Source organism: Poecilia reticulata, chromosome 11 (genome assembly GCF_904066995.2).
Source record: "Poecilia reticulata chromosome 11, P_reticulata-male-v2, whole genome shotgun sequence".
NCBI classification, from domain to species: Eukaryota; Metazoa; Chordata; class Actinopteri; order Cyprinodontiformes; family Poeciliidae; genus Poecilia; species Poecilia reticulata.
Genome location: NC_088840.1, coordinates 29,958,826 through 29,982,783, shown reverse-complemented (window position 1 = coordinate 29,982,783; position 23,958 = coordinate 29,958,826). Strand labels below are relative to the sequence as shown.

Sequence of the window (23,958 nt, the reverse complement as noted above, 5' to 3'; positions counted from 1 at the left end):
GTTTGGAACCCCTGATTTATTAATTTTAATAATCTGTGTAGAAACAAAGAAACAAGATGTTGTACTGGTTCTACTGGGACTCTGTCCTTTAAGCTGGTAAATCTCCCTCCTCTTCCTCCTCTTCCTCCTCAGCTGTCAGGACGATGAAGCTGCTAAAACTGGGAACAGAAAATGAAAAATGAAAGCTTGGCGCGATAAAACTGGTAGATAATCATCTTTTCATTTAACTTTCATCCGACGACTTGAATATTCAAAAGGCCGTTTAAAGGGACGGTATCTGCTCCTCTTCAGCCGCTAAGGGAGGAGGTGACGGCTCAGGCTGAGCTGACCTTTTGACCCCTGATGGAGGGCAGCGGGCCTGAACGCTCCGTGTGGCTCTGCGTGTCGTAGCGGCAGAACTCCGAGGCCCACGGCCTTTCCTGTGTGAGCCCGCGATAAAAGAGGGGAGCTTCCCGTCGGCCCTCCGCGCCCCTCTCCCCCCGTGAAGAGCGACTTGGCAGGGTAATTAAGAATGGCCTCTAAACACGGCAGCATGGCAGCAACGCTCCAGATGAAAGTAAATGATTAAAATAATTACAGGCTGAGCGCTGATGAGTTGCAGTGAGGGCTGGCCGCCGGACATCGGGCGGTAATTAGATAATTAATCTGAATGCAAATGATGAGCCCTAACGAAGCAGTCAGGCTGAACCAGCGACAACGCCGAGAGTGAGGAGGAGTGAGGAAGAGGGAAGAAGAGGGGAGGAAGAGGGGAGGGAGAGGGGAGGAAGAGGGGAGGAAGAGGGGAGGAACGCATAAAAATGAGAGAAAAAGCTGCAGCGGCTGGTGTAAACCAACAGGAAGAGGAAAGTTTCGCCGCTCCTGACAGCATCTGCTGAGTTAAAAATACACAAAACAGCGCCTGCATGAGCGAAAACAGCGAAATGAGAAATGAAGATGAAAAGCCACCTGAGGAGAAAAGCAGCGCAGGCTGAGCACACGCTGGAAATGCATGAGCAAACAGTGGATTTTCACAGAAACGCTCATTATTTCTGCTGCTCCTCTTCCTCAGCAGCGCGAGGTAAACAGCCTCTGAAGCGGCGCTCACCTGGCAGCTCCAGGGGAACATCAGAGGCAGCTGCTGCTCACCTGGCAGGCAGAACCGACCTCTGACCCGGATCAGAACCGTTTCATCTGGATCGGCAGACCCAGAACCAGAACCCGGCAGGATGACTTACACTCTTCATCACCTCTATTAACGACTCATGGAGGTCCAATTCAAACTAATTAAATTAGCTACATTTACTGAAAAACAACTTTAGGGGAATTTTTACTCCTTCTGGATTCTGACTAAACCAGAGAGAGAGAGAGAGAGAGAGAGCACACCACCCACTTCTACACCACCCACTTCTACACCACCTAGTTCTACACCACCCAGTTCTACATCACCTAGTTGTACACCATCCACTTCTACACCACCCACTTCTAGTTCTACACCACCCGGTTCTACCCAGTTCTACACCACCCACTTCTACACCACCTAGTTCTACATCTCCAAACATGGAGAAGCAGCTTTCAGCTTCTATGCACCGCAGATCTGGAACAAACTTCCAGAAAACTGAAAAACAGCCAAAACCCTGAGTTTCTTTAAATATAAACTAAAATCCAGTTGCTTTGACTGATAACTGGGACATTGATCAATATATTTGATCAATCTGTTTTATCATGTCAATCACTTTGAACTGCCTTGTTACTGAAGGCTTCTGTACTGATAAACGCCACCGATCAATAATCTATAAACGTCCCAGAGGAATGGCTGCCAATCTGGGAATAATCCCGCTTTTTTCCAGATGTTTATTCATAACTTCCTTTAGATTCTGTTTTGGCAATAAAAACTCATTTGATTTTATTGACTAATTATTAGTTTTAATCTCAACTTGTCCTCGTTTTACGGTTTTCTGCTTCATTAAACCACCAGAGGAAATAATCTGCCCTGGTAATCCTGCTGCTCACGTCTGAAGCTCCACCTGGACAGGAAAAACATCAAAAGCCTTAAACTTTTAACGGTTCTTATGGATTTTTGATTATTCAATAAATTTGTCACCTGCAGATGTTTTCTCTCTCCTCTGAATCAAAATATGATGATTTTTGTTTATTCATATTTTGGGTGAATCCACCAACGATGCAACATTGAAGCTTTCAGAGAAACGTTTAACCTTTAACCTTTATGGCTCAGACGATTAATCGGATTGATTATTAAGATAATCAACTAGTTTAGTAATCAATCATCAGCTGCAGTGAACAAACAAAAACAGGAATTAGCCAAAGGAAGATATTCAGAGCAGCAATTAAGCCAAAGATGTACAAACATTTAGCATTTAAAATAAAGAAAACCCTTTTATAAATCTGATAAAACCCTAACCCTCTGTCTCCAAGCAGATGTTCTGATTTTCTTCATTCTGGATTTATTCAAACACACAGAAAATCCAGACAAGAGTCCAAGAATAATATGTTTAATAAGAGCGTCTCCTGGATAATCTGTAATTCCAGCTTCATAATCCTAAAACACGGAAGAAGAGTCTTTCAGATGGCGGCAGTATTTACAGTCCATATCCCAGAAGTCTGGTTCTGGTTCTGATAGAAACTAAATGAAGAACCTGGAGAATAAACTGTTAAGAACAGAACCGGAAGCTGCAGTTCGGTCCATTCAGTTAGATCATCCGGTGTTTCTATAACGGCTTGACCCCGCAGTCCGCTCAGCCCCGGTGTTGTGAATCTGTCCGTCCCCCGGTCACTCCACCACCAGCTCGAACTGCTCTGCCTCCCGGAACTCCGCGTTCATCTGGGCCGCCAGGACCTCCAGCTCCTCGGTGTTGATCTGCTGCACCTTCCGCTTCTTCCGCTTCTCCTTCACCACCGCCACCCCAGGGATGTTCGGGTCCGGTTCGGGTCCGCATTCCTCGGCCTGTAGCATAGACGCGAATGACCCAGAAACCTCCAGGGAGGACCGGGAGAGCTCCACCCGGCTCCGGACCACCTCCGGGGTGCTGAGCTTCTCGAAGCCGAACAAAGTCTCTCTGTGCCCGGGGCTGTGGAGCGAGCTGTCGCTGAGCTTGCTGTAGGAGCGGCGGACCTTCTGGGTCCAGACCGAGTCCCGTGGATCTGCGGGCTGAGAGGCGGCCGGGGGAGAGGAGGGCAGGATGGGGGACGGTATGTGGGGCTGCGGCTGCGTCCTCCTCCCGGCTGAGGAGGACGGGCCACTGGGTGTGCGTTCCGGGGCCTGCTGCCTCTTCTTCCCGGCTGAGGTGGGGGTCCAGCGGTCCGAGCCGGGTTCCGGGGTTGAGCCTTTTGTTTCCTTGAGGTTCTGAGACCTCCTGGGGGTGTTCTCCTTGTTGTTCCCGGTCAGAGCAGTGGTTTTCCTGGGGGCGATCTTCCTCACAGTGATGGACCGCTTCACTCCCAGCGCCATCTTGGTCTCGCTTTCCCGCAGAGCTCCAGGGGAACTAAACCGAGGAGATCGTCTCCGTTGCGAGCCTTGGAGGTGGTTCGCCTCCACCATTACGGTGCGGGGGGTCCCTTGGCTCATCCCGCGCTCTGTCCCGGTGAGATTTCGGTTAATATTCCTGGTAATCTGATAAGAATTCCGCTCAGTGAGACGAACACAACAGCGATCCGTTTAAAATTACCCGCCCTATGTTTCTGGTCACGTCTTGATGACGCACTCAGGCTGCGACAGTTAAACTCCGGCTAACTTTTGCTGTGTAATCCGAACAGGAGAAGCTCCAGTGCGGCTTCATCTTCTCTGTTTTCCTCTAATAATCGACATTTCGCCCGTTGGACATCATGGAATATTTAATCGGGATTCAGGGACCGGATTATGTGCTCGTCGCTGCTGATAATGTTGCTGCCAGCAGCATTATTCAGATGAAACACGGTATGCTACCTTGTTAGCTTAGCTTAGCATTTGCTCTGCCGGTGGTTTTGGGTCTTGTTTCGGTCTGTGTATACATTTTAATGCTCTTATTATAAAATATAACTGGAGTCTTAAGGTTTTATTATTGTGTAATATACTGTAGCGTTTTGTTATACTTAATGGGAAAAACTGAGGAAAAATCGCGCTAACGGCGCTGTTAACATCAGATTTATTACTGTTATTGTGCTCTTTAATTTTATCCTCCAAACTTTCCTGGCTCTTAATATTTAATCATATTTTTATGGTGATTTTTGCTACGTTTACCCCGACCTGGCCTGTAGGTGTAACGCCAACAGGCTGGATGATGAAAGTGAAAGTCGTGGCAGCTTCTCTCAGATCCAACTCGATCTGGTTTCTGTTGAAAACAAGCAAACTGTATGAAAACAGCCCAGGACTTTTCCTGATTATTCCTCCATCAGAGACTCAGACCACCTGATCACAACAGGTTGATGATAATCAGTCAAATTCAGTTTAAAACCACATATAATAATAATAATAATGCAGCTTTCACTGAGGTGAGAACTGGTGAGGGGAAAACAAGGCAGTCAGTTTATATTCATGTTTTCTCTTTAAATCAGGACTGAACACATGAATGTTCTCTGGAAATTAACTTTTTTTATTTCATGTCTTTATAAAGTAGCTTTTATTTGCTGAAATTTGCATCATTAGACTTTAATTTAAAGCAGATATAAAATACCCAGCTGAGCTGTTTTTAATAAATCTGCATTAGAATGAGTCGGGTTGAGATTATCAGTTTAATAACTGAATAAAAATAAAGCAGCTGCAGCTCACAGCATTTCCTCCGTTCCTTACAGGTTAACACCAATATAACCAGCTTGTTGGTTAGTCAGGCTATCTGCTCTGTTGGAGCCTGCAGTCAGTCGCTTGTAGAAGAGTCGACTGCTGTTCATGTAGTTTTCACATCACGACTCTGTCTCTCTGATATCTGAAGGACAGTGAAATGCATTGCTGCAGTGTTTGGCAACAGATGAGGGAGGGATAGTTACTGCAGAAATGGTGCGACAGAAACGTTTCCTGGTTTTCCGGCCTCGGTGTTCCCTGACAGGTTCTGGTTCTGATTAACTTGAGCCCAAACGGTCTTGTCGCTCTGCTGTCTCTCAGACTACGACAAGATGTTCAAGCTGAGTGAGAAGATCCTGCTGCTGTGCGTGGGCGAGGCGGGAGACACGGTCCAGTTCGCCGAGTACATCCAGAAAAACGTCCAGCTGTACAAGATGAGGAACGGTACGCCGCCGCCGCCGCCGTTTCCTGTCCTCAGCTCAGATCCGCTGCTGGTGTTTCATCCTCCTTCTGATTTCCAGGTTATGAACTGAGTCCGTCAGCAGCAGCAAACTTCACCCGGAAGAACCTGGCAGACTATCTGCGGAGCCGGGTAAGCAGTTGACCGCTACGGTCACCACCAGCCCAACGCACCCAAATCTGACCTTTCACCCTGAAAAAATTAAACTAATCGCATCCGATAGTTTTCAAAGCATCTGCAGTCTGAATGCTGCATTTTACCTGAGTTTTACATCATTGAAGTGAGTTTAGGTTCAGTTCAATACTGAATGCTGTGGATCACAAAGTGGAAAAGGGATTTTATTTAAATCAAGAGCAAAACAAAAGACAAACTATTGGTTATTCAAAAAATCTGCAAAAAGGAAACCGTTAGTAGAACAGCTTCTATTTCACACCAAACAAAAACATTTTCACACGTTGGAATCCACAGCAGAGGAAGTTTTCACTCTCAGGTTCTGTGTTAATGACTCAACATCAACATGAAATCCTCCAGAACAGAGTGAGAAAATATTTAACACCCATTTGGTCTCAACAGTTATGAATTTAAATGTTTTTGACCTTTAAATCTTCTGTTTAAAGGAAAATCCACAACAATAAATCTACTGAAGAAATGATTAGTTTCCTTCTTAATATCCTGGTTTTCATTCTCTGCAGCTTTAATCATTAGAAAAAAGACTAAGTACATAATAGATGTGGACCAGATGTTTGGGAGAGCGGCCATGTTCTGTTCTGATGATGAGGCGAGCAGCGGCGTCTCCATCGGGTCTGAAACGGAATCGGCTTCAACGTTTTTATCTTCTTAACACAGAAAAATAACAAATCAAACATTTTCTAACAGAACTGAGACGAATCTCATCATGAGCTCGCAGACTTACACATCATCTCCACGTCCAGAACCTTCTCTGGACCGAGTTCTGTCCTCCGGTAGGGCGGGGCCACAAATCGACTTCATCCATTAATCAGTGGTCCCCAAGCTACGGCCCGCGGGCCGGATCCGGCCCGCCTCCACATTTGGTTCGGCCCCCTGACCAGAGAGCATTCAGATTTTTTTTTTTTTCATATATTGTATTTAACCACCAGGGGGCTCTGTAGCAGGAAGTGTGTCCTGTAAACTGAGGGTGTTTTGTTTTTCATGGCGCATTGCTGCCATCTGTTGGACTTTTAGGGAACTGCTTGACTTTTATGTTATGTAATCAGTACGGCTGTTTGCTAGCGGTAGAGCAGATGAACACGTGTTTGTTATGAACGTCGCATTCCAGGTTTCCCTCAATGGAATATATACTAGTCAGTCCCAGTGACCGTTTCACTCACGGTTTTTGCCCATGTGCTTTCTGGGTAAAAATCAATCGAGAAACACGTCTTCACGTCCCCCCCTCCCCCAAACCCCCCCAACAGTTTCCGGCAGCGCAGGTGATAAACGTGTCACACGTTTCTGTTACAAACTGACTCCGGCCCCCAACCAGAGAAGGGAAAAGTTCTGTGGCCCTCAGAGGAAAAAGTTTGGGGACCCCTGAGTTAATGAGCCGTCAGACTAGCTAGCAGAGCCACTGATGACGGCAGATTAATAGTTTTCCTGGAAAGGTGAGTTGTTTCTCCGCCATTAGCGCATTTAGCAGCATGTACATGAGGATGATTGACAACGCTAAGCCCCGCCTCCTGGCTCTGATTGGTTGTTTTCGGTCAGGATTGTTGCATTTCTTCACACAGCAACAGCAGCTCATAGAGGAGATGATCTGACTCATGTGTCACAACATGATGACAGATTTAACAGATTTTTATAAGTTTTAACACAAATTATCACCTGCAGCTGAACAACTGAGGAAAACCAGCCAGACTGAGCTGCTCACGTCAGACTCTGATAACTGGAAGCTTTTTGTCCTCATTAAAACATTTTGGTAAATTGTTTATTCCAGTAGTATTAAGTTTATTTTCTGAAAATGAAACAGTTTTGTAGGCTGGCCCAGATTCTCCAACTCACAGACAGGATGGCTGAAACAAAAGCCTCTTTTCGAAACTATTTTCTGTCATTAGTAAGTTTCTTAAAGTGGATCTGGTGTGAAGCAGGTTTTATTTTTAGGGCTGGTTTTCCCTGTCGGAGCCTCAGACCCACAGGAAGTTCAGCATCTTCTGGGGATCAGAGTTTGAGCCGGCAGACGAATCATTTCACACGTTTTAATCAAAGTGTTGCAGGAATCCAACAAACCAACAGTTTGTCACTCAGAACATGTTTCTGCAGCTAAATATGGGGTGCAAATGATTTGCTAATTATTTCATTTTACACAAAGTCCCAACTGTTGGTAAAAAGTGAGTTGTGCATAAAAAGTGTGACGGCAGAGAGAGGCTGGGTGGGAGGATGAACTCTGATCTGCTGCGTGCGTCCGACTCACCAGTTGATCCGTCCGACTCGCTGCGACTCGATTCTGTTGCTAATTTGTTGCGGCGGTGCAGCGGCGGCCTGTCACAACAGCAGAGGGTGAAAATAATTACAAAAAACAATTAGTGAGGCAGAGGAGGGAATGTGGGACACATGGAGGAGGGGCCGCCTGGTGAGGAGGAGGAGGAGGAGGAGGTCCCAAGGGGCGCAGCAGACAACAACACACACAGAGGCGCTGTGTGTGTGTGTGTGTGGGAGAGGCTCACAGGGACCTGTAAGATCAGGATCAGTTTGTTCAGTCAAGGCTGAGCGTGTTGTGCAGGATATCATTGATATTCATGCTGCTGTGCCTCACGGTGATGAAGATGCTCGTTACGCTGCAGCGTCTCAGGAGTGGAGACAAACCGAAGCTCCTCCGCTGCTTCCCACACCTTCCTCCAGCTATCCCCTCCTCCTCCTCCTCCTCTTCCTCCTCCTCTTCCTCCTCCAGACGCTTGCTAATTATTGGCTTTAGAAACATGTTGAGTCTCTGGTCCAAGAAGGTCTCCAACTATTTTAGCAGATTAATGAGGAATTATTTAGGTTTATTCCCTTTGATTAGCTCAAATAACCAGGATTTAATTAGATCCTATAGTAAATTAGAGTTTTTATTAAATATTCCCGTCCATACCTGTCAAGTTTCGGTCTTCAGAATACAGGATACATCAGGGGGGCGAGCACAGAGTAACGTAATAAGACTGGGGGACCATCGTGAGAGCAGGAAGCACAACCCGGGATATTTACAGGAAAATAATAATCCGGGGGGGAAGGGGTTAAAACACGGCCCTCAGGTCACAATTACAAGTTTTGCTGGACAATAAATTGTTCCAGAAATTATTGCCATAAACAATATTGTTGTTTTGACATTATTTGACAGTAATATAATAATGCAAGTACTCATTGTCCAACATCAATAAACTTTAATTTCTAATGAAGATTTAACATTGGTACTGAGAGACATTTTAAATATCCAAATAAACAAAACATAAAATGAATTATAAAGTATCTGTAACCAAAACTGTAATAAATAAAATGGCTGGTTGAGAGTTTAAAAGTCCTTTGAGTTTATTTGCAGTTTCTGTTGCTTTTAAAATGTGATTATTATTTATCATTTTATCTGAATTCTGATGGTTTATCAGTGATTCTTTCCCCTCCGAGCCGCTGAGTTGAACATCAGCTTCATGTTATTGAAGCTCCAGACTTTATTCCTGCAGGACAGATTACAGATTAACCCCCCACCGGGCCTCCGGAGGCTCCGGGCCGCAGAGAGGCGTCGTTCGCTCCGGTCGGAGCCGGGCGGCGCCGCCTCGCTCTGCCGCCCGGATAAACAACTCGGCTAGCCTCTGGAGGGCTGCGCATGCGCTCAGAGAGCGGCGGGAACCACCTGAGGTCTCGCGCCGCACCTCGGGAAGCTAACCGCGGTAGAAACGGAGCGGTTTGGACTTTGCTCAGGTTCTGGTTCTGATAAAGCAGAAACGGAGCGTCTTCAGCAGCAGTTCCCTCGTCGATGCAGCCCCCCCCCATATGGGTTGATGAAACAGTCGCCATAACAGGCCCGCAACGGGCGCAAATAATTAGAGGCGCCATATTGCAGGCAGCGCCTCTGCGGCGGCGCAGATGAACAATTAATTCAGCAGATTGAGGAGGAATGGCGGTAAAAGAACCGGGCCTCCGGGCCCGGCGAGGAGGAGCGTTTCAGATGATTCACTGAACCTGGTTGGTAACCTTTAATGGCCGCCGGCCGGAAGTAGTGACCGTTCTGTAGCCAGCCTCACTGCAGGTGTGTTCATCGCGACCGGACCGGACCGGACCGCTCAGCAGCAAACATTTTTTATTCATCGGACCCGGAGAGACTTTAAAGAGGTTCTGTTTCTGTTCCAGAACTTTCTTCCTGATTCGCATGTTCAGATGGATGATATCTGATCGGGTTCTGGTTCTGGTTCTGACCCGTGTTAATGAGGCTGTTTAACTACAGCAGAGCTGACCAACAGTCACTGTTGACCTGAGACGTGTTGGAGAAATCTGAGGTTCAGTGAACGCAGCATGAAGGTCCAGTTCATCCATGAAAAAAGTCCAACAGGAAGTCAGAATTATGTCATTAACGTGATTTTATAATTACTTTAAAATTATGACTTTTAATGTTGTAATCTTTATTTTTATTCTTTATTATTGACTTTTATTCTCAAAATTCTGACTAAAACTTGGAATTATAATTTTTTGTAATTGTGATTTTTATTCTCTTTGACTTTAAACTGATATTTCTGACATTTTCTCATAATGTCAGATTAAACGTGTGGGGAATATCCACAGACCCAGTTCTCATTGACCCGTTCTGCGGAACAGAACCGCCACAGAGCAACAGTAATTTAACTTTCTGGTTCTGGTTCCGGAGCGCCTTATGGCCTGGCTGTTGGACCGGGTCGGGACAGCTTGGTTCGGTTCTGGAGCGGCAGCCTCACTCTGCAGGTGTGTTCAGGTGTCACCCTGTGGGGGGGAGGTGTCGGGTTAACAAGGTGCTGGTTCCCTCTGAGCCCGGTCTGCTGGTTCTGCTGCCAAGTGTTATTGTTAGTGTAGCCGGAGAGACGGCTGCCAGCTGGGGGGTTCACGCCCTCACACACACACACACACACACACCTGGGGATCGGTGTGTGTGTTGGAGACACTCAGAGCTCCGCAGGGGACCGGCGGGTCCACCTGGAGTTCTGAGGCGGTTCTGACTGCAGCGACCCGTCCTACAGCTCCGTTTAACCAGAACGTCTCCCGATGAGGAAGATGAGGAAGACGAGATGTAATTTAAAAGCAGAAACGGGGGAGGGGGGCGAGTTCAGAAGTTTTAATGAGCGCTGGCGTTTCTCCAGGGCTCAGGGTGACGAGGAGGGGGGGTGACGGCAGAGCAACGGGGGTGCTGACTCCCAGCAGATGTCACACTGCATCCCTCCTGCCCTCTGACCCCTCCCACCTCACCTCATAAAACAAGTTACTGTTTACTGGGAACTCAGCCAATCAGGAAGCAGGAAAACCGCCATCCTCACCTCAGCTTCCTGTGGATCCATCAGTGGAGGAGGAAGATCCTCTTCATCGTCAACCCCAGAAAACACTTTGATGATTAAAACTTCAAAAAACGCTGCAGCCACAGAAAACATGCAAAATAGAAAATATAGCAAATATGAAACCTTTCTCCACCAAACACACGTCCTCCAGACCACTAGGGGGAGCCGGGAGTCGCTAACATTACTTATGTAAATGTCCTGAAGTTTTATAACATTGGAAACGACGGCGTCAAAAAAGACTGGCTATGGAGTTAACTAAACATGGAAACGGGTTTCTGCGTCTGGTGATGCTAGCTAGCAACCTCTACTTTCTGATAGCAACCTCTACTTCCTGCTAGCAACCTCTACTTTCTGATAGCAACCTCTACTTCCTGCTAGCAACCTCTACTTCCTGCTAGCAACCTCTACTTCCTGCTAGCAACCTCTACTTCCTGCTAGCAACCTCTACTTCCTGCTAGCAACCTCTACTTCCTGCTAGCAACCTCTACTTCCTGCTAGCAACCTCTACTTCCTGTTAGCAACCTCTACTTCCTGCTAGCAACCTCTACTTTCTGTTAGCAACCTCTACTTCCTGCTAGCAACCTCTACTTCCTGTTAGCAACCTCTACTTCCTGTTAGCAACCTCTACTTCCTGCTAGCAACCTCTACTTCCTGTTAGCAACCTCTACTTCCTGTTAGCAACCTCTACTTCCTGTTAGCAACCTCTACTTCCTGCTAGCAACCTCTACTTCCTGTTAGCAACCTCTACTTCCTGCTAGCAGCCTCTACTTCCTGTTAGCAACCTCTACTTCCTGCTAGCAACCTCTACTTCCTGTTAGCAACCTCTACTTCCTGTTAGCAACCTCTACTTCCTGCTAGCAGCCTCTGCTTCCTGTTAGCTGCAGCTATGCGTAGCGTCAACATCTAATGAAACATCTTTGCAGCCTGGGTGATTCGTTCCAAACCAACAGAGACTCTGGAACCGGAAAGCCCAGTCAGACCCTGACGTCTGACCCGGTTCTGGTCCGGTTCTGTGAATGTTCTGACCCCAACATGACCTCAGTTTCTTCCTCTGCTGGTCTAGTTGAGTTATTGCTGTTCCCTAATCCTGCTGTCCGTCCGTCCTGCAGACTCCGTACCACGTCAACCTGCTGCTGGCCGGACACGACGAGTCCGACGGGCCGGGCCTCTTCTACATGGACTACATGGCTTCGCTGGCCAAGGCGCCGTTCGCCGCCCACGGATACGGAGCGTTCCTGACCCTGTCCATCCTGGACCGGTACTACAGACCAGGTAGGAGCAGAGCGGCGCTCAGCATGGAGAGCAACAGGCTGAACCTCTGAGGCTAAAAGCTGCAAAAAGCTGGAATAAAAATAATTTAAGGGAATAAACGTAAATCTGAGCAACAGAACCTCCACAAACATTTACAGTAATTAAATCGTTGGAGGTCCGGTTCTGTAATGTTTGGACCGAGCCGTTCTGTTTCTTCCCGTCATCCTGACCTTTGACCCGGTGGGGGAACCGCCTGTCCGGACCCGTCTGCTCCGGCTTCTGTTAAATAAATCTGCATGCAGTTTGGACCCGACTGGGTCTGCCTGGTACTTGGAGGTTCTGTTGAGATGAACCCTGACTGGTACCAGCTTCGTTACGGGGTGGTTCTGGCCCGGCGGGGCTGAGTTCGTGTTGGGCTGTGGTTCTGTTAAAGAAAGTTCTGTTGTGCTGCAGACCTGAGCCGGGACGAGGCCGTGGAGCTGCTGAGGAAATGCGTTGAAGAGGTGAGCAAACCGTTCTGGACCAGAGCTAGCCGGTTCTGTTAGCATCATGCTAACTGCTCCTCTTCCTCCTCCAGCTGAACAAACGCTTCATCCTCAACCTTCCCTCCTTCAACGTGCGTCTGATCGACAAAGATGGAATCCACGACATGGAGAAGATCACGCTGATCGCCAAGTGATCCACCAGAACCCAGATCCACTTTTTTACCTTTTGTTCTGTTTCTGTTCCAATAAAAATCCCTGGACACACCAGCTGCTCCTCTTCCTCCTGCTTTCCATCTGGGATCGACTCGTCAGCCTGGCTGCATGTCTGATCCGGTGTGGGTTCTGGTTCTGACCCGGTTCATGAGGCTAAATAATGTAAATAACTGTCATCGTTGACCAGAGATGTTGAGAAATCTGAGGTTCAGTGAATGCAGCACGTTATGAGTTTTGAAACATTCCATTAATAAAATTAGTGTTTAGTTCTTTTATCCCCAGTTATGACTTAAAATGTTAAAATAGATTTTTATTCTCATAATTATGATTCAGAATTATCACTAAAGTTGAGACCAATTCACGAAATTATGATTTTTATTCTTGAAATTTCAACTTAACTATGAACTCAAACTTATTTCTACTCTCTAAAAAAAAATTGTTGAGTTTTTAGATTTTTTTTCCACTCAGAGTAAAACTGGTTTCCTGTGAAGTTCTGAACTGGACCTGGCTGCTGCAGCCGGAACCAGTTTAACACCAGTAACTGGGCCCGAACCAGCCGAAGGTGTGTGTGTGTGTGTGTGTGTGTGTGTGTGTGTGTGTGTGTGTGTGTGTGTGTGTGTGTGTGTGTGTGAGAGAGAGAGTCGCAGACAGATGATTAATAAACATGAAACGCAGCGGAATCTGACGGGAAGAGCAGCATATGTTTGCCTGCAGGCGCCGAGCGGCCCGCTGAGTGTCAGAAACGGGTGGGGGAGGGGGGAGCGGCAGGTAGAAACAGGAGGAGTGTGTGTGTGTGTTTTCCCTGGAAAGCAGTGATTGAAAGTCTCGTCTTGGTTAAATAAAGTGAGGCGGGAGACGAGCAGATGGGTGGAGGAGCGAGACGTTCGGGTGAAGTTACGGAGAACAGCGGGGTGACGTCTCCACGGAGCCCTGAGGAACTCCACGCAGCTCCACGGAGCCCTGAGGAACTCCACGGAGCCCTGAGGAACTCCACGGAGCCCTGAGGAACTCCACGGAGCCCTGAGGAACTCCACGCAGCTCCACGGAGCCCTGAGGAACTCCACGCAGCTCCACGGAGCCCTGAGGAACTCCACGCAGCTCCACGGAGCTCCACGCTGCTCCACGGAGCCCTGAGGAACTCCACGCAGCTCCACGGAGCCCTGAGGAACTCCACGGAGCTCCACCCTGAGGAACTCCACGGAGCTCCACGGAGCCCTGAGGAACTCCACGGAGCTCCACGGAGCCCTGAGGAACTCCACGGAGCCCTGAGGAACTCCACGGAGCCCTGAGGAACTCCACGCTGGATCTTCAGGTAAAGGGAACAACACGGAGCCAAATGATCCGCTCTAAATGGATCCAGGTTATTTAAACAGCAGGTTCTGGTTCCCCGTTGGGAAGAACTGGACCACAGAGAACCTTCCAAGATTCCCGGGAACTTCAGACGGGACGAGATCTGGATCCGGAAGATCCGCTGAACTCCACGAAGCAGGCCTTTCACAATAAAAGTTTTAATTAATCACACCCGATTGGACCAAATTAACATCCGTCATTCATCTTGTTTTTAAATACCGTTAATCTGACCGACGTGTATTTATTTAACTAGCTTCACCAGCTCAGTGTTTTATAAATCTAAAGGTAGATTCTGTCAGCCGGTCCTTCATTATCCCCATAAGTTCTCCTGCTTACATTTCACAATAAGAGCATCAGTGCAGCTGAATTGAGGCCATGAAGCAGGAGGGTCCAAAGTGGGTCCTGGACGTCCTGCGTGTTTTAAATGATGGATGATTAGAGGCCCGAGCAGAGCACCGACCTGCTGGGGAGGCTGTTCCAACTGAAACATGCAGGATGCCGGGGAACCAGGACCCACTTTGGAAACCGCTGCCATAAAGTTTATTTACTTTTCTTTTTTTTTAAATAAAAAATAAAATTAAACAATTTTTTTTTTTTTTTTAAACTTTCAAATTGAAAAAAATGAAACTTCTTGTCAGATTCAATGTTTTTTCTTTTCAGTTTAAAAAACTTTCAGGTAATTGTTTTTCTATTCTATTTCTATTTAAAACTGTTTTCAGTTTCAATTATTTTTTTTTTCTATTTCAATTTTTGTTTCTTTCGAACAAACTTTTTGGCCCCAATGTAGTTCCATAGCCGGTGATGATACCTTGACGTTACATTGAAAAAAAATCTGTTTTGGTTACTGAAGTAATATGAAACTAACCTAAGAAATTAAACTCAAATAAAAAATAAATATAAAATGATGTTTCTGTAGCCAATCAGTGTTGAGTTGTAGAAACGTCAACTTAGAGTCTGCAGAAGATTTAACCTCCTGAATGAACGAGTTCTTAATTCTTTAATAATATATTACATTTATGTTGTAATACAATAACAGTAACAATAATAATAATAATAAACACACACTGAAAGTACAAAATGATTTCTGTTACTTTAAGTTACGAACACCTGAAAATAAAAAATCTCCTGTAACTGAGAGGACTCCATTTCCCATGAGCACTTCCTGCGGAGGACTACAGATTGAACAGACTCCTGTAGATCCAGAACCGGGTCGGATATGGATTCAGAGCCTTCAGGTGTGGGAGTGGGTGGGAGGGGCTTGGAGAGTCCACAGAAACAGGAATAAACCAGAACCTCCCCACCGGGAGGTCAGAGGTCCATGCGGCGCCATCAGGTGTTCCTACAGTACATGTATCATTAGCCCCGCCCCTCAGTGGGAGGAGCCTGCTGGCAGGTAGAGTCTGGTCCTGAGGGTGGAGGTGGCTCCGGGCCTCTCCTCATTTCCGGTGCTTCATCTCCTTGTCGTGGTGACCCTTCCCTCCTTCCTTGTCCAGCAGCTTGACGGCCTCCATCAGGTAGCTCTGAAAGGCCGACAGCGCCGCGCAGATGGCCGGCGTGCCGAAGCCGTGTGTCAGCAGGCTGAAGTGGGTCAGGCTGCCCTGGATGCCGGGCTCCAGGCAGGGCGTGGGCCGGCTGCCGCCCAGAGGGGAGCGGTCCTGGGTCATCAGGTCCACAAACTCCTTACAGATCTCCCTGCAGAGAGGAGAGAGGAGATCACAGCAAACAGGAAGGTAGGAGCCATGATGGGTTTCCTCAAACTAACCAGAGATCTGATCCTGATTCAGAAGAAGTTCTGGTTCTGATTGCTCCTGAAGCAGAACCGCTTCAATTTCCCACCAGTTAGCTGGAATGACTAAAATACCTGACGGTCTACTGGACCATCATTTTCTACCTGGTGGTCCGGTAGAACCATCTGTTTGAACCAGAACATCTGCTCCACCTCCAGCTGCTCTGAGTCAATCCAGCCTGTTCCCCTCCTGGCCTGTGGGGGCGCTGCACCAAGAACCACTGAAGGAAACGACACAGAAACCTCTGAAGACACTGAGAGCAACTTCCTTCTTCACCAGATGGAAACAAGATGGAGGATTTTAGCGGTTGGAGGATTTCTCTTTAGGCTAAAGACCAGGAGCCATTTCTGCTGCTAGCGCTAGGCTAGCATGTTAGCGTTGGTTGTGTTTACCCAGAATGCCCTGGGTCGTATTTATTTGGGGCATTTACAGTGTGGAATAACTGGAGCTTTGTGGGCAAATGATTGACCTGCTGCTGTGAAAACCTTCGCTCTGTCCAGTCAGGGACTCACTTGGTGGCCAGCAGCATGCTGCGTCTGGCCGGCAGCTGGTCCGGGTCGCTCTGCCTGCACAGGAACTCAGCCGTGGCTCTGGCAGGAAACTCCGTCTCACACACGTAGCCAAAGTCCCGGGCCAGATGGACCGCCTCACCTGCAGGAGCAGGAAGAGGAGGAAGAGTTAACCGAACCTGCAGCGGTGGGCACCGCTAACTGAAAAGCTAGCTGCGCTAATCCTAAAAACCTAATTATAAACATTAGCTACGCTAAGGCTAGCGCTTTACCAGTTAGTCAAACTATGTTCAACTAAACTTTTATGAAATGTCAAAGTAAATGAGAATAATTTAGGATGAACCAGAGCAGGAAGCAACTCCTGCTCTGGATGAATCTTCCTGGAAATGAAGAGTTTCTGGATGTTTTTCCAGATTCACACATTCATCCAGACCTGCAGATTTTATATCCAAGCATCATTTTACATGTGATGGTGAACTATGAACATGAACTAGGTCTGAATCAGTGAACTGAACTGGAGCAGAGGAATCCCAGTTCACCAGTATGCAGCTGGTGGAATGTGTTACTTTGTCTCTGCAGTGACACCGTGCACACACACACACACACACACACACACACACACACACACACACACACACACACACAGACTGTGTGTGTGTGTGTGTGTGTGTGTGTGTGTGTGTGTGTGCACGCCTGCAGCCATCAGTCATCCCTGTTTGTTCATGTGTGCTGAAGCAGGGACAGCTTTCTGAGAGTTTCTGTCAGTGTATGCAGGTCACTGTGTGTGTGTGTGTGTGTGTGTGTGTGTGTGTGTGTGTGTGTGTGTGTGTGTGTGTGCCTACCCTCCACCAGAGATGTCAGCAGAGTGACGTTGGCGGCCTTGCGTCGCCCGGCGGGCAGGTTCAGCCCAATCTTCTCCAGACGCTCTCTCAGACAGCGGCCACCATTCTTCGACTTGGCCCTGAGGGACGACACTGAGCGCGCTCAGAACGGGGTGTGTGTGTGTGTGTGTGTGTGTGTGTGTGTGTGTGTGTGTGTGTGTGTGTGTGTGTGTGTGTGTGTGTGTGTGTGTGTGTGTGAGCCAAACAGAGAGAGGCTGAAATCTGTCTCATGTCACCTCTGATAGTTTCTCTCTTCAAGCTTCTCTTTTATTTTCCTCAGCTTCTGTTTATATAATCTATAATTTAGCATTTTTACAACAACAAAAAAATTTTTTTGTTTTTTGAATTTCTCAGACCCAATTCTGGCCCGGTTCTGCAGGAAAAGAGGTCCTTGGTGGGTCCATGAAGTTCTGTATGTCCCTTTTTGTCTCACTCCTGGGTTTTGGTGGCGTATTCCTCCTCCAGGACAAATAGATCCTGATTTCTGCACAGATCCGCGTTGATTCATCCGCTTGAAGCTGCAGCTCCAGTTTCTGTACATTTAATTTATTTATATTTATTCAGACATTCAGTATTTATTTTACTGCTGATATATTCATCATTCAGTCATCTGTCTTCATGGTTCTGATGTTTTTAAATTGCTTCATTAATAAAATATCAAATCATCCAGAATTCAGTTTTTTTATTTTATTGATTGATTTTTTAGTTTGTGTGAAATTTTTATCGATCTGATTAGAGATTTAATTTCAGATTTCTGGGTTTTCGCGTCTTTGAAGCGTTTCAGAGCGAAGCGGCGCCGCTTTCCTCAGGCTGCTTCATTAAACTTCTTCTTCTCTTGTGATTCAGTCCCATGACCCAGTTCTGGGTTCCGGTCGGAGCCGCAGGTTCAGTTCGCAGATCTGAGAGAAAAATGCCTCATGGAGACGTGAGGAAGGAGGTCATGTGACGAGAAGCTGCTGGATTAGAGGATTTTCATCCAGAACCATCTGGATTTCAGCTGCAGGTTCTGCTCGGTCGGACCGGGTCAGTCCAGGTTCTGTTGCTCTGTCGGACCGGGTCAGTCCAGGTTCTGCTGCTCTGTCGGACCGGGTCAGTCCAGGACCGGGTCAGTCCAGGTTCTGCTCTGTCGGACCGGGTCAGTCCAGGTTCTGCTCGGTCGGACCGGGTCAGTCCAGGTTCTGCTCTGTCGGACCGGGTCAGTCCAGGACCGGGTCAGTCCAGGTTCTGTTGCTCGGTCGGACCGGGTCAGTCCAGGTTCTGCTCGGTCGGACCGGGTCAGTCCAGGACCGGGTCAGTCCAGGTTCTGCTCTGTCGGACCGGGTCAGTCCAGGTTCTGCTCGGTCGGACCGGGTCAGTCCAGGTTCTGCTGTCGGACCGGGTCAGTCCAGGTTCTGCTCTGTCGGACCGGGTCAGTCCAGGTTCTGTTCGGTCAGTCCAGGTTCTGCTCTGTCGGACCAGGTCAGTCCAGGTTCTGTTTCAGCTCATTCCAGCAGATAGACGGAGCCGCTTTGCAAGATCAGTCAAAAATTTCAGCAACAATCTGGATTATTAAACATGTGGAGGGAAAATGCGGGTTAATTTTCTCCATCGTTTATTTGGAAGCTTCAGAGCCTCAAACTAAACATTTAATTTAGCTTCTTGCTAAATTAAATGTTTAGTTTGAGCCCATTTTCCTCTTTTAACAAGGTTTTCACTGATCCCCATTTAGATCCGTTTCAGCGTGATGCGTTCAGGTAACCTGGAAAATGTAATACTTTCCGTTTCTTCCAGATTTAGCCGCTAACTTCTGAACATGGAGTCAGAATGATAAGCCCCGCCCCCCCCAGCTCACCTGCGCAGGACTCCGCCCAGCAGCGAGGCGTTGAGGCACTCGGGCGGAGACAGGCGGCGCTGCACCTCGCCCACCGTCACCTTGTACTTGGAGGTGGAGCTGAGCAGGGAGAGGCGTCCCGGGACGGAGCAGAACACCTCGGCCGGGTTGGACACGGCGCCGACGCTCAGGCCGTCCTTCCCGATGGACAGCGCGGACAGGACGGAGCCGGTCAGCTTGGAGGGGACTGACGGAGCAGACGGTCAGGAACGGCTAAAGCTAACAATGTTTCATTAGTTTTATTTTCATTTTAAACAATTTCTTTCCTTTTTTAAAGGTTTTTAAATTTCACTACTTTGTAAAATATTCACCTTATTTTAAGATATATATTTTTCAACTGTATTTTTATATTTATTTTACCTAAAACCATTTTTTTCATTTTAATTAATTTTATTTATTTTTTACTGTTATTATGTTGTGAATAATCTTGAATGGAGATGACCTTTGACCCTGTGCAGCAGCAGGTTTTCCCGCCCTGACGTTGTGCTGACCGGATGATGACCAGTCACTTCAAAATCAAAAACACTTCATTGATCCCAAAGCCAAATACTTCTGGGGGTGTACTTACTTTCTGGGGGTGTACTTACTTTTCACATCTTCATTTAATAAATCAGTTTAGATTCTGTTTCTGTTCATTTGAGGAAATTATTTTAAAACCCAAAAATTTTATCTGTTTAGTTTCTCATTTCTCAGCCGGTTCCTTCTGGTTCCGGTGAAAACCCAGAAGTACTTTCCACTAAGCCACGCCCCCCGCCGTGCGTCACGGCCAGGTGGGAACGAAACGCCTCCAGGTGTTTTTATCAGCTCCGTTTCCGAACCAGAGACAGAAACGCAACGAATCCAGAATCGGCAGAACCCCTCTTCTTACTCTCCGCCCCCCCCCTCACCCCCTCACCTGCCCCCCTCACCTGCCCCCTCACCTGCCCCCCAGTAGCAGGTTGGGTTTTCTAATCGGCCTCAGTGTTGCTGACGGTGATTTTAGACCATCAGCCTCTGTAAATTTATCCACAACTCCCCTTTTACCACATTCCCTGCGCTTTTCTCCCCTAGACACACACACACACACACACACACACACACACACACACACACACACACACACACACACACACACACACACACACACACACACACACACACACACACACACACACACACACCCTCTCTCTCATATGACCATGAACAGTTCATTAACAATCTGTGCCTCTGGGCTGCAGCTCAGTGTTAGACTTCTTGACTTCAAATGAAAAAGCAAAACAGAATTATTTATAGTGCGCGTGCACGTCTGTGTGCGCGCGTGTGTGTGTTAGTGGGACTTGTGTTGGAGCCCTGAAACACAGAAATCCCCCCCAGCATGTTGAACACAATTATAGTGCTGCGCGCATGCGCAGAAGAGTCCTCTGTCCTCTTACCTTTTTTAATGACAGAGTGGTCCAGGATGCCCAGGGCGGATCCTTCCTCCATCCCCTACACACACACACACACACACACACACACACACACACACACACACACACACACACACACACACACACACACACACACACACACACACGGTTAGTGTCATCTACCCGCGTGCACGCTGTCTGAGGTCAAAGATCGCCTCACTATAAAAAGTAAAATTTGATTCTGAAATGTAATTGATTTTTGCAAAAATAATAATATAAATAGCGATTAATTTTTTTTAAACTAATATTCAAATTGTATTTCTGCGCAACTTGACAAAACTAATCAGAAGGAAAACTGTATATTTATTTGTGAGATTTAATTAGGATATTAAAGTAACGTCGTGACTTTACGTCATTAATCAGAGCTTCGTGTCAACACGGAGCGTGGAGCCGCGTGGAGCCGCGTGGGCATCGATTCGTCTCGCCGTGTTTCTGTTGCGGCTGCACCTGCTGCAGGAGGCCGACTGCGCCAAAAACAAAAAAACTGCACAAAGTGCCGTTCAGCTGCGCCACGGCGGGAAGCGCCGCAGCTGCGTGCGGGACTTGATTTCCCAAAGAAAATGTTTTTATTTACGACAAAAAAATAAAAAAAACAACAAGAGACTTGATCAACATTTACGGTCCAGATAAATAATAATTCCAAGATGTTAGGAAATATTTTAAATGTTATTTTAAACCGAAGCTAATTTTTATCTCGCATTAAAAATCCGTTCTAAAGGCCTGAAGGATTTTAGGAAACTGAAATAAAATAAATATTATTATTACAAAATAATAAAAATCAGAAACTGAATTAAAATTAAACAGAAAACTGCTGATAAAACATTTAAATATATATATATTTTTTTAACTATACATTTTTAAAGCAAAGTAAAAATAATGCCACGGGCCTTTTTAAAATGCAGTTAATTTTATTTTTTATCTAAATAAATGATGCTTAAATAATCAAAGTTTCCGGGTTTGAGGCAGCAGCGGGTCACCTGCAGCTCCTCCAGGCCGTGGTGTCCCAGGTGCATCCCCAGGGCTCCGTCCCCCAGCGCCGCCGCGCCCTCCCCGAGCCCGTGCAGGAGCCGCGGCACGGCGGCGTACTCCCGCCGGGGGTCCAGGCTCAGCGCCCGGTGCGACTGCGACAGCAGGCCGCCGTCCTCCGAGCGCGACCTCTGGGAGTGCCAGGCCGCCTGCTGGTGCTGGTGCAGCGGGTTGATGGAGGGGTAGGGCTCCGGCAGGTGCGAGTAGGCCGAGTCCTGGCTCTGGGAGTACGGCAGCGAGGACTGCGGGTAGGGCGGCGGGAAGTAGGGCGGCTGGAAATCCGAGGCCGGCGTGTGGCAGAGCGGTGGAGCCGCGGAGTAGGCGGCCTGGTTCAGGGAGGAGAGCTGCGACAGGCGGCCGCCCGGAGAGGAGCTGAGTCCGTCCGCCCGCTCCTGGAGGAGAGACCCGCATGAGAAAACCCGCAAGAGCCCAGACTAACGTTTACCCAAGACGTGTCAATACTGGAATTATTAACTATTTTAAACATAAAATCACTTTTAAAAGTCAATTAAATAATTTCAGGTTGAAGTGATGGTGACAGCAGCAGCCTGTGGAGTCAGAGGTCAGAGGTCAGGACAGCTAATGCACCACTGCGGGGGGCCGCGGGGGTGACCTGCGTGGTAAACGCAACAGAAAGTGCGTTCACACATCCAGCCGCATCGGCTTTCTGCAGCTGGGTCAGGCGGGTCGATGCGGGTCGATGCTCCGCAGCCAAACCAGGCCACGCCAAACCCGGTCACTCCGGTCACATCCACGCAAGTTTCTCCTAACAGCCAAACTGGATCCAACCCCGCAGAGCGCCGCCGCAAACTGCGCAATCTGGAGTTTAATGAAAGAGTCTGAACGCAGCCGCAGCCCCGCACAGCCCCGCACAGCCCCGCACAGCCCCGCGCAGCCCCGCACAGCCCCGCGCCCTGACTCACCATGGCTGAGTATGTGTGGATCAACATCTGGACGCTCCGCAGACCCGGGACGAGACTCGCTGAGCACGCGCAGGTTCCGGTGACGCTCAGGTGTGTCCAGGTGTGGCCCGCGCCCCTCAGCGCTCCATCAATTGAAAAGTGTCCGCTGCCGCTCGCCGTACACCTGTCCGGTTCCGAGCTGGAGAGGAAGCTGCTGCCGGAGACGCACGCGCGCACGGAACACACACGGACTCGAGCGGCCGCTCCATGAGCGCGCTACTTATAGGGCGCGCGCGCTCCCGGCGGGAAGAGGGGAGGGGTCGGCGGGTCTTAAAGGGACACGCCGGTCCAAACGGAACCGCTTCTTCCTTCAATATTACTTTAAGTGACTTTACGCAACGATTCACAAAATAAACACATTATGTAAAAATATTTTCTCTAAAGTACATTTTCAGAATAAAACTCCAGTTTTTCCTGCAGATTTTATGATGACAAATAAATCCCAAAATAATCGGAGAACCCGGCTGGACCCAGCGGAACCAGTCAGAGCGGCGGGGGTTACCTCGGCTTTGGTCCGGGACTTCCACAGCATCCTGCCGTCCGGTGCGGTTCGGTGCGGTTCGGTGCGTGGCTGCAGCGCAGGGGTTAAAGTGAGGAAGAGGAGGAGGAGGAGGAAGAGGAGGAGACGGGCTGAAGGTGCAGAGAGGAGTGAGTTAGCTGGAGAGGAGCAGCAGGAGTTTGACTGGATGGGGGGAGGAGGGGGGGGGGGCGAAAACTTTTCAGCAGAGACCATCCCACTGCCTTACACCAGAACCGGTTCTGAAGGTCCAGTAGAACCTCTGAGGATTCTCCACAAAAACATCAAACATTGAGAAAACCAGAAATTTGTTCTGATCCAGTTCGGAGGAAAATCCATAAGTTTTAAAGCAAATTTCTGGTTAAAACTAAACCGGAAGCTGAAGCGTCAGGAGAAAATAACGTCCAACTTCCGGTGATTCATTAATAAATGTTCCGGTTTCAAACCAAATGTTTCAACGAAATAAACGAAAAACAAGATCAAAGTTTAAGAAATGAAGCCAGTTTTCCTCTTAAATCATTTTCATTGAGTATTTGATAAATTCTCCAGTGGTTCCGGTCCTGGACGGGATGGATCCTGAAGCAGCTGCTGCCGGTGGGAAGGAAAACTGTTGAAACTGGAGCAGAAAAGTTCGGCAGCTCCAGAATCTGGACCCATTTCTGAAGCAGCTTCTCCACAACTCGGTCCGGTCCGGTCCGGTCCAAAGGTTCGGTCCGGTCCAGAACTCTTCTGGGTCTGGTTCGTCTGAAAGCTTCAACATTTTCTCTTTCAAGCTGCTCTGCAGCAGGACCGGTTCTTCTGGAGAAAGAACCGAACCGGGTCATTCATCATCAGGTGATGAAAAAAGGAGGAGCGCGAAGCAGCAAAACATTAAAACCAGGAAGTCAGAATCACGTCACTGGACCGGAACCGAAATGATCTGTTTATATTAAACCATAAAAGAAAAAA

The 23,958-nt window shown here is 47.9% G+C and overlaps 3 protein-coding genes and 1 long non-coding RNA gene across 6 annotated transcripts; 2 read left to right on the top strand and 2 right to left on the bottom strand.

Moving 5' to 3' along the window:
• Positions 1 to 2,473: 2,473 nt before the first annotated feature.
• Positions 2,474 to 3,676, bottom strand: cdca5 (cell division cycle associated 5). Its single transcript, XM_008423027.3, has one exon. It carries the CDS (start codon positions 3,560 to 3,562, stop codon positions 2,768 to 2,770), a length of 795 nt encoding a protein of 264 aa, XP_008421249.2. The 5' UTR covers positions 3,563 to 3,676; the 3' UTR covers positions 2,474 to 2,767.
• Positions 3,677 to 3,688: 12 nt separating this feature from the next.
• Positions 3,689 to 12,714, top strand: psmb2 (proteasome 20S subunit beta 2). 2 transcript variants are annotated; one of them, XM_008423028.3, is made up of 6 exons: positions 3,689 to 3,910; positions 5,072 to 5,194; positions 5,272 to 5,342; positions 11,821 to 11,983; positions 12,416 to 12,465; positions 12,540 to 12,714. In XM_008423028.3, exons 1-6 carry the CDS (start codon positions 3,820 to 3,822, stop codon positions 12,639 to 12,641), a joined length of 600 nt encoding a protein of 199 aa, XP_008421250.1. In that variant the 5' UTR covers positions 3,689 to 3,819; the 3' UTR covers positions 12,642 to 12,714. The 2 variants fall into 2 exon arrangements, with proteins under 2 accessions (XP_008421250.1, XP_008421251.2); XM_008423029.3 differs by lacking the exons at positions 3,689 to 3,910; positions 5,072 to 5,194; positions 5,272 to 5,342 and adding an exon at positions 9,069 to 9,377.
• On the top strand, positions 9,319 to 9,874 carry LOC145553728 (uncharacterized). Its single transcript, XR_014089766.1, has 2 exons — positions 9,319 to 9,441; positions 9,543 to 9,874. It is a non-coding gene; the product is annotated as an uncharacterized LOC145553728 (long non-coding RNA).
• Positions 12,715 to 14,988: 2,274 nt separating the features above from the next.
• Positions 14,989 to 23,865, bottom strand: tfap2e (transcription factor AP-2 epsilon). Of its 2 annotated transcripts, none has more exons than XM_008423024.3 (7): positions 22,996 to 23,865; positions 21,483 to 21,923; positions 20,470 to 20,524; positions 19,019 to 19,244; positions 17,149 to 17,267; positions 16,310 to 16,448; positions 14,989 to 15,702 (listed from the first exon to the last, which is right to left on the bottom strand). In XM_008423024.3, exons 1-7 carry the CDS (start codon positions 23,224 to 23,226, stop codon positions 15,447 to 15,449), a joined length of 1,467 nt encoding a protein of 488 aa, XP_008421246.2. In that variant the 5' UTR covers positions 23,227 to 23,865; the 3' UTR covers positions 14,989 to 15,446. The 2 variants fall into 2 exon arrangements, with proteins under 2 accessions (XP_008421246.2, XP_008421247.1); XM_008423025.3 differs by lacking the exon at positions 22,996 to 23,865 and adding an exon at positions 22,455 to 22,938.
• Between the last annotated feature and the right edge of the window lie 93 nt (positions 23,866 to 23,958).